Here is a 13,913-nt window from a genome sequence, read left to right on the forward strand (position 1 = left end):
GAAAACAAAGGCATATCCTGGTGAGTTTTTTGCCAAGTATAAACTACGACACTCACATTCTTGAGAAAAGATAAAGAAGAAAAATAGGTAAGGTGATGAAACTGAGTTTAGATGAAGCAGTCTGTGGAACATCTCTTGGGTTGAAGGAGCTGTAAGGGGAGAGGGAGTGAAAGTGGGTGAAGGACAACATTTAAACCAGAGGGAGAGAAACGTTTATTTCAGTCATTAGTTACTTTCAAGGACAATTCCAAGTATAAGTCTGCCCATTTTCAGTCATATCTCCTCTTCAGGTATGGAAAGGTCTTCGAGAAGCACCTCTTTTTCTCTTCATAAGAATGAATTATAGTTTTTCTCCTTCCCCCACAGAGACCACAATTACTCTCTTTCTCCTACATACATTCTTTGGGATTTCCTAAGAGGATATAAAGACTATCTTTTAAAAAATTGCTTTTCCTAGCTCCCCAAGATCTTCATCTTTTTATTCTTTCATACCTATAGCTTGAATATCCCCCAGCTATAGATAAAGATGTACCTCCAAAACTGTCCCTTTGGAATCACCATTTTTTAAATTGCTATCCTATCTTCTAAGCTCCTCCCTTCTGTTATGCCTTTTGTGTCAGTCTTCTAGCTCTACTTCAGGTGATGACTCCAATTCCCTAGTTGTCCCAAAGGATTCTGATGAGAAATAAAGTAAGTTCAGTAGAGTTGTACTAGTTTCCACACGTTTCTGGAAAGACAGGTCAACAAACATAAATTCACTATAAAGCATATATGAACAAAGAAATATCTTATGGCATCACTAATCAAAGCATAAAAATATAGTTATAAGGGAGTCAGATTTAAAAAAAACAAGAGCTAGATTTATAAAAGAGAATGGGAACAGCAGGGAAAGGCTTTCACAGTTGGATTACTGTCATCTAAAAGTTAGTCAACTATGAGTTCCTATTTGTAACTGTCACATTAAAAACAGACTAAAGGCCTCTTCACAAAGCTTTTCCCTTTCCACAAAAGAAAAACATTCCCCAGCTCTAAAATAAGACAGGGAAGAAGCACAAGAAAAGTTAAAAGGCCTGTCCATACTCTGTTAATTTTATATTTGTTCTTTATAAGCTTCTTAAGGTTACACGCCAATTAAATGAAAAAGTGGAACAGCACTTATATCTCAAATTCAACTCAATTTTAAATATCATCAGTCTAGTATAATGTTTTAAACTTAGCTTAACGTATCTGCAAAGTGAACAATGTTTCTTTTTTTTAAATTTATTATTATTATTTTTTAGTTCTACCAGTTTATTGCTACCAACCCATCACCCTCCACCCTCATGCACACATGCTCAGTCATGTAACAACATGGACTGCAGCCCGCCAGGCTCCTCTGTCCATGGACTTTTCCAGGCAAGAATACTGGAGTGGGTTGCCATTTTCTTCTCCAAACAATGTTTCTAAAACATGGTATGCTGAGGTATTTTAGTCAATAAAAAAGAACAGGAAAGCAATCATTTATTATTTGGGTTTCTTAGGAGGTCATTAGGCATTCATTTTAAAATACTACAATTTGATACTTTATAGAGGCTAGAAACATAATTCAAAATTTCATAAAGGTATATTAAATTAAAACCACTTTAGTCAGTTCAAGATCTCATTGACAAAGTTCATTCAAGATGATAGTTTTGCTTCGCGTTACTGTTCCCACATAATATCATCTCGTCTCAATTTCATCTGAAGATTATGGACTCGTATTGGACGACAGTTGCTGTTCTTTTGAAGAGAGTTAGTTAGCAAACATTTTCTGGAGCTATTTTTTATATTCTTTGTTCCTTTACAGTTGCTGTCTTCTTGCTGAATAGCTGAAGTTTCACTCATCTTTGAATTCTGAACTTTTTGCTGTAGTTTGTGGACCTGGAAAGAAAAAAATCTAATATTTCAGTCAAAAATATACTTAAAATATACCTTATAATAGAGGATTGGATTGATGGTTTAAAGATTACATGAAATTAACAAGTTTGGTAAGTCTTTATTTATTGAATACTTATTGCATGCCTAACACTGTGCTATTTATACAGAAACATAATGAATAAAACAACCATTGCTTTCAAGGAGCTTATTGCTCTTATTATTAGAGAAAAAAGAGCATATATGTGACAACTAGAGAATAATTTAAGCCAGAATAACTCTGAGTAGGACAAAAAGTGTATGTCTAAGAAGGATAAAGAAGGATAAGATTGAGTGGGCTGGAGAAGCTGAGAGAAAGAAATGTTTGTTTTTGTAAGATAAGAAATGGGAAAAATCAGAACATGGAGGAGAGAGAAGGACCTTTCTGGTGACATTAACAACAAAGCAAAAATTTGGTGCTAGGAGTGAACATCAAGTTTATAAAGTCTATATTTTTTCTTTAAAGTATTCCTGAATTTAAAGTACTACTGAATGCCAGTTTTGTCTTGTTTTTAAAGGCAAAGGAATAAATAACCTTATCTCATTGAGGTGTTTCTAGCAATGATTGGGTTGATGGAATTAAACAAAACAAAATCTATAAACTAGTTAAACCCTTTACTTCCAAGTCTAGTCCATTACTGAATGTTTAAAAAAATATTTATTTCGGCCACATTACATGGCTTGTGGGATCTCAATTCCCCAATCATGGACGGAACCCATGTACCCTACTGAGGAAGTGTGGAATCCTAACCAATGGACCGCCAGGGAATTCTCCACATTACTTCATCTATTTCACTTAAACATAGCCTGATTTATAGAGCTGGTCCAGACATTGGCTAAGTATCTGGTGTTCTGTTTACCTAAAAATTATTAAAAATTTTTACTTCTATGGCTATTATATATATAATATATAAATCATATACATATATAATATTTTTCAAAATATAATTTATGTACATACTGTCTAAATTTAAAAAATACGACTACTCTTCTACTCCTTTCAGGTTTCTCCTATGTGATTCTAAGAAAGTATACAAGTTACATAATTTTCACCCTAACACAATCATACAGAAAGTTTACTTACTATAGCTTTAAAAGCCAGTTAAGTGAAAATGTTTGCTTCAAAATTTCATTTCCTTCTATCTTTCTTTATTGGCCACAGAAGAATAAAGGCAGTAAAATTTTGCATTCTTTATTACTTTCCTATAAAAGTGGGGAAGGCTTAATTGTGAGGTTAATATATTACCAACTTATATGAATGCTGATTATTCCATTAGCAGATAGCTACATGATATGACCTGAAGGTTCCTGGAAAGATTCCCTCTGCTTTCTGTTCCAGGAACATAATAGTCCTAAGAGTGAATTCATTGTTTTGGGATAAAATGTAATATACCATGATTTTTTTTGTCAAAATATTACGACTGTTATGCCATTCATAGTTATTATGAATTTATACACAAGGATAGAGCCCTCCTCATCACCTCCACTAGAGTGAGCTAAGCATAGGTCCCCAAGGAATGGAACACAGCATGGCTTGTTCTGAGAAACTGGAAATGGTGGTTTTAGAGATGGGGTTGCTTTAGACACCTGATGACATAAGGGGCTTCAGAAAGACATTAGGAAAGAGAGGGATAAGAGGAAAGAATGCTAAATGGATAGCTGGGAGAGCTGTAAAGCAAATTTAGTGCTAAGTCACTTCAGTCGTGTCCGACTCTGTGTGACCCCATAGACGGCAGCCCACCAGGCTCCCCCGTCCCTGGGATTCTCCAGGCAGGAGTACTGGAGTGGGGTGCCATTTCCTTCTCCAATGCATGAAAGTGAAAAGTAAAAGTGAAGTTGCTCAGTCGTGTCCAACCCTCAGCGACCCCATGGACCGCAGCCTACCAGGCTCCTCCGTCCATGGGATTTTCCAGGCAGGGGTACTGGAGTGGGGTGCCATTGCCTTCTCCGATATATATATATATATATATATATATATATATATATGTAATTTACTTAAAAAAAAAATCAGATCCCTGAAAATTTAGCTATCCCTAATTTTTAGCTATGGTCAACAAAGCAGCTGTATTTTGCAGACACTGACTCAGCGACCTGGGTCTGTGGGGCACTGTAGGGTGCTGCCAAGTGGCGCTAGTGGTAAAGAACCTGCCTGCCCATGCAGGAGATGTAAGAGACTGCAGGTTCAATCCCTTTGCCAGGAAGATCCCCTGGAGAAGGGCATGGCAACCCACTCCAGTGTTTAGCCTACCTCTTAATTTTCCCAAAGTTACTTCTGAATACATAACTAAACTTTCTCTTTTTTTTTCTCCCTTTGGCTGTGCCGTGTGGCTTGTAGGATCTTAGTTCCCCAGCCAAGGACTGAACCTGGGCCCCAGCAATGAAAGCATAGAGCTCTAACCATTGGACAGCCAGAGAATTCCCTATAACTAAATTTCTTTGTTCCCTTTTCTTTATATTATGTTGAGAATTATGTAGCAGACTATGTTATTTCAATGTACAGATGACTCTATTTTATGATAAGTCTAAGTGATTCCTATCTATCATCTTTTCACTAAGCCACACATACAGGCCTCAAATTTGGAAGGTCTAGAGAAACGTAATATTGAATCCAGATATATTATCTTTTTATTAAAATTTTTTACTAAAACTTTCTTACGCTATCTTGATGCTGCATTAGTTTGGAAATTTGTTCTCCTTTAATTTCCATTTTCTTGACTAAACGCTCTAGTTCACATTCTATATCTTCACAGACTGATTGGCTTTCAGTTTCTTTCATTTGATTCAGCAGGTCCTGGTACTCCCTATGAAAGAAAAGCAAGTATCAAGCGCTATTACAGTTTATAGTATACAAACTATATATATTAATATATATTAATCCTTGTCACAATTAAACAATACTCTGCTCAATCATAAATTTTAACCAGAGTTAAATATTAACCTTCAAACACAGCTTCTTTTTGTAGAGTTATCAAATTAAATCTATGGTAATTATAAACAGGCTCTTATGATTTGAGATTAGATATATTTAGAAATATCTCAGACTTAGGCTCTCAAAGAATCTTAAAAAATGTCTGAATTCTTAGTGTTCATAGTTAAATGTAGTAAAATATTCTGATGTCCTTAGCTAGAGGCATTAAGGGACTCTTTTTCATTCCAAGTTTGGAATTCTTAATGTAGAATCTTTGGAAGAATTCCAGCTATAGAAGTATTTGCCTGAGAAAGTCCTAGATTTGGTGAATGCCTGCTCAAAAAAACTACTGCTAATAGAACTAGTTATATCTTCTACAGAGGTCATAGTTCAACTAGTTGGCCACCCAAGTCACATATTTTCAGGAATATTTTTTGAAAAGATATTTAAACTTGAAACTTAAAATATGTATCCCATACAGAATCTTTGAAGCATATGGATGCTTCAAACATGCAATGCAGGCCAGCCAGAATGGAAAATAAGAAATTGCATTCTTATTTGTCTAATGAAATAATTCACTCAGCTGAAAAGATTATGAAAAGCAGAAGGAGAATCTATCTTGGAAAAGCATTTGTGAATTATAATTTAAGGTCACCAGACGCCATTTGTTAGAATGACAGAAATATTTGTCTATCAGTTCAGATCTTGGGAATACAGAAACACTTTAAATAGAAAAAAGTAGTAATCTTCAGATCAAAATAAGTTCAAAAGGCTAAGTAAGGCTTTCAGGAATTTGTAAGTGACATTGTTTGAAGGATTGAGAAGAAAAAAAGATACCTAAATTAGTCTTGCTATTTCTTGTGATAAATACTTACATAGTCATTTGGTCCAGCTCATCTCGCATTGCCATCAAAAGTTCAGACAAATTGTTGCAAATAGAAATGGACTTTTCTGAGTCAGAAGGTACAGCTTTACATTGAGAAGTTGTTCTAGAAGGCTTGTAGAGACATCTAAGCTCAGTAACTTCAGCTGGTTTCTGAAGGATACGTGGTCCAGAATGTTGCACTGTTTGGAGGTTTTGTGTACTTGCATTCGCAGAATGGCTTGCACTGGCAGACTTTGGGGGAAAAGAAATAGCTGAGAACGATTTGAAATAACTGATGGCATTTAAATAGCACTTATACCAAAGGATGAATTCATCTGAACAAGTATCCTCATTTTTCCCTTCTCACCTTCTCAGTCATAATAGGCAGTGTTCCAAATTTTGAACAAATTTGCTGAGGTGGTCCTCTCTTTAAACATTTAGTTTTCTAAATATTGACAAGGGAAAAAGTAAACAAAAATATTTTAAAAGACATTTATCAAATTAACACTATTACACATTAGGAAATGTAAGTTACAATGAAATATCACTACACACCTGTTAGAATGGTTAAACAAAAAATGTGACAACACCAAATGCTAACAAGGAAGTGGAGAAGCCAGACTGCTCATACACAAAAAATAATGCAGCCAGTTTGGCAGACAGTTTGGAAGTTTCTTGTAAAATTAAAGATTTATTGATTGCTATCATATGATTCAGAGATTTCACTTTTAGATATTCACCCAAGGAAAATGAAAAATACGTTCACACAAAAACCTGTACGCAAAGTTTATAACTGCTTTATCTGTGATAGCCTAAAACTGAGACAGCTTCCTTTGTAGCTCTGTCAATAAAGAAGCTGCCTGCAATGCAGGAGATCCAGGTTCAATTCCTGGGTTGGGAAGATCCCCCGGAGAAGGAAATGGCAACCCACTCCAGAATTCTTGCCTGGAGAATCCTACAGAGGAACCTGGAGGGCTACAGTCCATGGGATCGTAAGAGTTGGACACGACTTAGCAACTAAACTACTACTACTAAAACTGGAATCCCACGGACAGAGGAACCTGGTGGGCTATATAGTCCATGGGGTCGCAAAAGAGGGGGACACAACTTAGCAACTAAACAACAAGAACAACAAAACTGAAAACAACCCAAATCTCCTTCATCAGGTAAATGGTTCAACTGTGGTACATCCCTAACATGGAATACTACACAGAAACTTTTAAAAATGCGTCAATACTTGGATTGACTGAGTAAAACAAGCCTCTCAAAAGGTTATATACTATATGATTACATTTATACAACATTCCTGAAATAAAATTATAGAGATGGTAACAGATTATAAATTGCTAAGGGTTAGAGAGGAGAAGGCAATGGCACCCCACTCCAGTACTCTTGCCTGGAAAATCCCATGGATGGAGGAGCCTGGTAGGCTGCAGTCCATGGGGTCACCAAGAGTCGGACACGACTGAGCGACTTCATTTCACTTTTCACTTTCATACATTGGAGAAGGAAATGGCAGCCCACTCCAGTGTTCTTGCTTGGAGAATCCCAGGGACGGGGGAGCCTGGTGGGCTGCCATCTGTGGGGTCGCACAGAGCAGACACGACTGAAGTGACTTAGCAGCAGTAAGGGTTAGGGAGGATGATGTGTAACTATAAAGGGATAACATGAAGGAACTTTATAGTAGTGGAATAGTTCTTTCTGTATCTTCATAGTGGTGATGGTTATAAGAATCTACACATGTGATAAAACTGTATATGATCACACAACTGTTGAAATCTCCCTAAGCTCTGTGTATTATACCAATTTCAATTTCCTGGACTTTATTATATTTATGAAAGATGTCACCACTGGGGGAAGCTTATTAAAGATATATGCTGCTGCTGCTGCTAAGTCTCTTCAGTCATGTCTGACTCTGTGAGATCCCATGGATAGCAGCCCACCAGGCTCTGCTGCCCCTGGGATTCTCCAGGCAAGAACACAAGAGTGGGTTGCCATTTCCTTCTCTGATGCATAAAAGTGAAAGTGAAGTCGCTCAGTTGTGTCCATCTCCTAGCGACCCCATGGACTGCAGCCCATCAGGTTCCTCCGTCCATGGGATTTTCCAGGCAAGAGTACTGGAGTGGGTTGCCATTGCCTTCTCCGAAAGATACACTGTACCTCCCTTTATATATTTTTTTATCACCTCTACTCTACAATTTTTCAAAATAAAAAGTGAAAAACAAAAAAACAAACAAAAAAAGACACATGGTTAGGATATGGAACAATGGTAACTGCTGATTGGAACATAAACTGGTCCAGTCACTTTGAACAATATCTTATAAAGCTAAGGTGCATGACACTTATGGCCCAGTATCTCAGAGAAACCCCTGAACACTTACACCATGAGGCATGTACAAGAATGTTCATAACAGTGTTGTTTATAATAACAAAAAGGGAGAAACAAACCAAATGATCACTGAAAGGAGAAGGGAAAAAGAAATTTTTAGCAATAAAAAGCAGTGAACCATTCATATATGCATCAATTGGAAGAATCTCATAAACTTAATGTTGAGTGGAAAAAGACAGCTGCTGAAGAACACAAATACAGTAAGCCCATTTATATAAAGTTCAAGTGTAAACCTAACCAATATATTTCTTATAAATACTTATTTGGCAAAGTAATTTTTTTAAAAAACCAGGAGAATGATAAAAACAAAATCAGAATTGTGGTTACTCCTTGGATGGAGGGAATACAATTTAAGAAAGGTACACACTGGGCCTTAACAGTGCTGGTAATGTTCTATTCTTAAGCTGTGTGGTGAGTACCAGTGTTAATGTCATTATTATCCTTTGAGCAGACATTTTTTATTATATTAGGTTGGCCAAGAAGTTTCTTCAGGTTTTTCAGTAACATTTTATGGAAAAACCCAAACGAACTCTTTGGCCAAATCAATATGTACTCCTTAGTGAATCATTTTTAAAAAGATACTGCTAAGGTCGCAAAGAGTTGGACACGACTGAGCGACTGAACTGAACTGAACTGAAGCTACATTCTTAAAAGTAAATGATTTCACTATTTTTGTTGGATGGATTGAACTAGGGTGACCAATTGTCTCAATCTGCCCATGATACAGGATCTTCAGTACTAAAACCAGTACAGTCATAGGCAAACTGGAGTGACTTGGTCACTCTATTTAACACTTTAGCAAGAGAATAATCAATAAGCTGAGCATATTTCATAATAAAAAGAAAACAAAATATTCCCAATTCTAAAGGAAAATTTAGGTATCTTAACTATCATAAACATTAATTTTTTTAATTAAAAAAATTAAATGGCTTAGGGGTAGAGATATCACACGTTTGTGAGTCAGTTCTTATTCACTCAGATTTTCTTGGTGATCCTGGACAATCATTCAAGCTCTGTACCTTAGGAATGATAATTCCAAGTAATAGAAAATGATGGTCTGATCAAAGTCTATTTTAAGCAGTTAAATTAGAACAAAAGAAATGCAATTTTTTTCAGTTGTTATACTGAATGAGATTTCTGACTGATAATTACAATCTATCCTTTCAAAAGAATAATGAAAACCTCACAGGACAGGCTTCCATTATCTTGCTTACAATATTCAAACAGTCTGATTCTTTACTTCCAAGCTTACCTTATGCTGTTGTTGGTAACTGTCTAGAAGTATAGCTCTAATCATGTCTCTATAAGCCTTCAATGGTTTGCAATGATTTATAGAACAAAAGTTCAAATTCTTAACATGGCACTGAAGATCAGTCATAATCTCACTTCAAGCTATATTTTCAGGTCTCATATGGTACTAGTACTAGACAATTATTTACAGTTTCATGTAAAAATCAACTATACTCTCAGACTATAACACACCTCGCCTCATCTCTATCAATACTTACTCATTTTCCAAGTCTGCCTTTACTACTTCTTGTGTGATCTTTTCACATATTTTTTATGTGTACAGCACCAGAATACTTTGTTTATACTTTTATTAAGTTTTTAGCACACTCTGTCTTATATTTGTATTTTTGTCTGCTTCTCTGTAAATTCCTGTGTTATCTTTTTAATACCTAAAGGTACTAATCTATGTAAATCAAGACATATGAGTTGAATGAACTATGTCCAGGATATAGAGTAAGTGTCAGTGAGACAAGCAGGAATCTCACAGAGGTCTCTTAAAAAAACTCAGATACTACCTTCAGCAACAGTGCTCCTGTTACCTTTAAAAGGAGGCATTATTACTTACAGATCTATGAACTTGGAACTTAAGCTAACTGCTTTTATAAAGTGGTTTTGCTGTCAATTATTTTTTCTTTTCTTCCAGGAGCTACCTTTTCTTTCCTTCATTTCTTTTACCTTGTTTTTCCCTGTACCTTATTAAAAAATCTTTTCCACCAGATCTTCAAAGGATGTCATAAAACATAACTACAAAAATAAGTCAGTATTTTTCCACTTGTATAAATTACTTATAGTGATTCTCTATTTGGCTTTGCAGCTTCTAATCTTACTGTGGAGATAAGACACAAAACATATTTAAGGAAGGAAATAAACTAAAAAAATCAATATAAACGGCATTGGGAAAATAGTCATTACTGTAGTTTGCAAATTCTTTGAAAGAAACTAATCTGTGAAAAATGCAGCCAAACTACTGAATTCTCTTTTTTTTCCCCTGAATTCTTATTTATGGAATAAACAACTAGCTAAAGTTAAGTATACTGTTTCCTCCATTATTGTATCCACAGGGTGAACCTATGGCAGTGGCCAGAACTCACAAATAGCATGCTTGGTTTGTACAGCAAATAGGACACAGAAACACTACATGCATATTGAATGAATAGTAATAATGGTCATCAAAACTATAATTTCAGAATCATAAGATTAAAAGGGACTAACATTTTCTTTACCATTATAAATAAAAAAGTTTAATATAATAAATTCAAAACATCAATTTATCAAGAAAATTATTATTGGTAAAGCTATAAAGCACTCATTCCCCAATCTTTAGGCAAGTCCTAAGGATATTAGCATAAAAAAGTAAATAATTTCTCTAGAGAAATGACTATAATTATAATTTAATATTATAATTTATAATACAATATAATTTAATAGTATATCTTGTCTTTTTATTGTGCATGTATTATATAAAACTGCTTCCAGAATCTATTGTGTTGTATCTATTGTATTGTTTAGTGCTTCTTTTAAAAAGTATCCAAAATACATTTCTTTAACAGTTTAGTACTAGCAATATGTTCACCTTTCTAGAAAAATTAGAATGCTTATTGTTATTTCACAAATTTAGATATATTGCCCATTATATGTCTCTTTTTGCTTTGGGTGTCAAGCAAACTCAGAGCTAGGTTTTGTGCTCAAATGCTGCTACTTTCTTCAACCTAGGTTTTATGGAATTTTCTGTCCTCACACCCCAAACCATCATTACTTGACTTATGTTTTTAGGTCCATTTCATAGAATTATTTCATGTCTTATATTATAAATATCTTCAAATTCTTTTTAAAAAATGCACAGGTATAATTACTAAAAGGATGAAGAAATAAGCACTAGCAAATAAGAATAAAGTATTTGCATACCTTTGAAGATTTCTTCTTTTCCTTGAAGTGCCTTGGATTTGTTACTGAAGACATTAAAATTCTACTGATTTCAAGTCCAGTTTGAAGCTATAATAGTGAAAAAAAAACCTTTACTATTACTTTACTTTTAACAAATTTCTTTTTCTTCAAAAACATTATAATGAGGGATCATATATCAGTTGATATATGATTGATATAAAAATGTTTTTTGAAGAAGAAAATCCCAAATATTATTTTTTTTGTGTTAAAGTCACCAAGTCTACTGGTAATTACAATCATTTTCTGTTTATAACAGAATGAGTTATTTTATATATCTCAAACTGAAAACAATTGATAGCATGAGTTCTTTCAACTGAGAATATATGTATGTTTCTCAGAATTTCAAAAGACCAAAAGATCTTTGGCAATACATCCAAGTCTATGAATATACTTGCCGACTTACTGAAATTTCATTATTATAGCAAAAAAAGACAAAACTGATAAGTTAGGAAGCAGAAATTAGAGTCCAGGGTAAGGCTTCAGTTAATAAAGTATAATAAAACATATGTGATTTTAAAGTGCCAGATAATACAGTTTTCTGTTTACCTGAGAAGCTTTATCTTGAAAGAGTTTACGCTGATGTTCTTCTTCCTTTAGTTTTTCCTCTAAATGTTTAATCTTGTCCTACAAAAGAATTGAAAAACTGGGATTATTTTACAAAAACTAGAGCTAAATATCTTTTATTCCTTTTCCAAATAGAGCCCTCAGCGTCTTGATTCTTAATAGTTTGGTAAATTAAAGCAGAAAGTAAGAAAAAGGAATGACAAAAGATGCTAAGCTTTCCTTAGCTTTCTTTGTATGATTCTTTACCTACTTTATGTAAGAAGGACAAAGGAGAAGCAAAGAATTTACATGCATAGGCTCTATTAATTTTAATTAACAAAATCATAATACTGAAAATTTGGGAGGTTTTAAAGGTCTAGAAGGTCAAACAATATAATCTTGGGTCTCAATGTTTCATTTAAAATATAGACAACTTACAATAAAAGACTATGCTGTACTTAGGGAACAGTGAAAGTGAAATCGCTCAGTCATGTCTGACTCTTTGCAACCTCATGGACTGTAGCCTGCCACGCTCCCCTGTCCATGGGATTTTCCAGGTAAGAATACCAGAGTGGGTTGTCATTTCCTTCTCCAGGGGATCTTCCTGACTCAGGGATTGCACTGCAGGCAGGCTCTTTACCATCTAAGCCACAGGGGAAACAAGACTAATATACATGAAACAATACGATTTGATCCCAGGTCATGAATATATACGTATAACGTTATACACAAATGTATGTCATCTTATATCCATGGTATAGTTTGGAATAGGAAGACAGTACTATCTCAAAGGGAGAACTTCCTGAGTGTTCAAAATCTCAAGGAAGGCTTCATAGAGGAAGCAGGAATGGGAGAATCCTACAAAATGGATGGGATTCACTTGGAAAAGGAGAGGGCATTTCAGGATAGGATCTAGAATAGGCATAACTTACTTGCAAGTGGTGAAAGGCTACCTTTTCAATATCCTTTAGGTAAATCGCCTAACAAATGAAAATATTCTACCACTGCAGAAGAAGGTAAAACTACAATTTCACATCAAAAAGCAAACTCATTTATGCTGTGATCTATAGGCAATAAGTCATATCTGGATTACTAAAAGCTATTAATGAAGTTTTACAAATCTAATTTTATTGTATATTCATATACAGGGTAATTATAACACTGAAGATTTATTCCTGGTATCACCACTTCAAAGAAATAAGCTGAAGCTTACCTCAGCAGTTTTCTGAGTTGTTGTAAGTTTAAAACATTCTTTTTCTAAGACATCAAGCTTTTCAAGTTTTGCATGAAGCTTCATATGATCCTGTTCTTTTTCCCTTTGAAGCTGGGCCTGGAAAGGAAAAAAACAAAACCTAAATTTGGCAAGTGAAGCCGACTGCTCAAGAATAATACAATTTCTGAGAATTCAAAGCACAACATAAATTGTCGTAAGAAACACATAAAAAACATGCACATACTTTAGGTGCTTTAAAAGCAAAAAAAAAACAAGAGAAAATACTTTTCAAAAACAAAGAAACTGTGCAAAAAAAGATATTAGATCAATGGAACAAAATCTTCTATGTATCTTTATATAACTTTTCTACTATGGAAAAAATCATCAGTGAAACATATTAAATAAACAAGGTGTTATTACAAGGTGATCAAACCTACTTATTGACTTACCCTCTAACTATAACATAGAAAAGCAGCTATCAAAGGACTAAAGCATACAGAGAACTTGGAGAAAATTAGGGAATAGGGAACTTAAAAAATATTTTTAGTTGAAAGAATGAAAATATAAAGTGGCAAAACCTGTGGGATGCAGGTAAAGCACAGTTTAGAGGGAAATCGATAGTTTTTAATCACAATAGATCACATTTAAAAAGAAATAATAAAGTTCTAAAATCAATAATCTAAGTTCCAACATCCAAAGATAGGGAAAAAATAGCAAATTAAATCCTACATTAGTAGAAGGAAGGAAATACTAAAGATGAAGTGGAAAGTCAATGAAATAGAAAATAAAAGTTTTTATAAAGATTTATTTTTTTAATTTTTATTTATTT

At 34.4% G+C, this 13,913-nt stretch overlaps 1 protein-coding gene across 4 annotated transcripts in view; it reads right to left on the reverse strand.

Annotated features, from left to right (window-relative positions):
- Positions 1,367–13,913, reverse strand: part of CEP57L1 (centrosomal protein 57 like 1) — an 83,201-nt gene continuing 70,654 nt past the window's right edge. For 2 of the 4 annotated variants that reach the window (XM_005684592.3, XM_005684593.3), the window contains exons 5-11: positions 13,085–13,201; positions 11,875–11,952; positions 11,290–11,376; positions 6,073–6,150; positions 5,716–5,957; positions 4,589–4,733; positions 1,367–1,899 (exon numbers count right to left, since the gene is read on the reverse strand). In XM_005684592.3, the coding sequence (XP_005684649.1) occupies positions 1,681–1,899; positions 4,589–4,733; positions 5,716–5,957; positions 6,073–6,150; positions 11,290–11,376; positions 11,875–11,952; positions 13,085–13,201 (966 nt within the window). In that variant the 3' untranslated portion in view covers positions 1,367–1,680. The remainder of the gene's footprint in view (positions 1,900–4,588; positions 4,734–5,715; positions 5,958–6,072; positions 6,151–11,289; positions 11,377–11,874; positions 11,953–13,084; positions 13,202–13,913) is intronic. The other 2 variants (XM_013966442.1, XM_013966443.2) reach the window with 2 other exon arrangements.

This window comes from Capra hircus, chromosome 9 (genome assembly GCF_001704415.2).
Source record: "Capra hircus breed San Clemente chromosome 9, ASM170441v1, whole genome shotgun sequence".
In the NCBI taxonomy this organism is placed as follows: Eukaryota; Metazoa; Chordata; class Mammalia; order Artiodactyla; family Bovidae; genus Capra; species Capra hircus.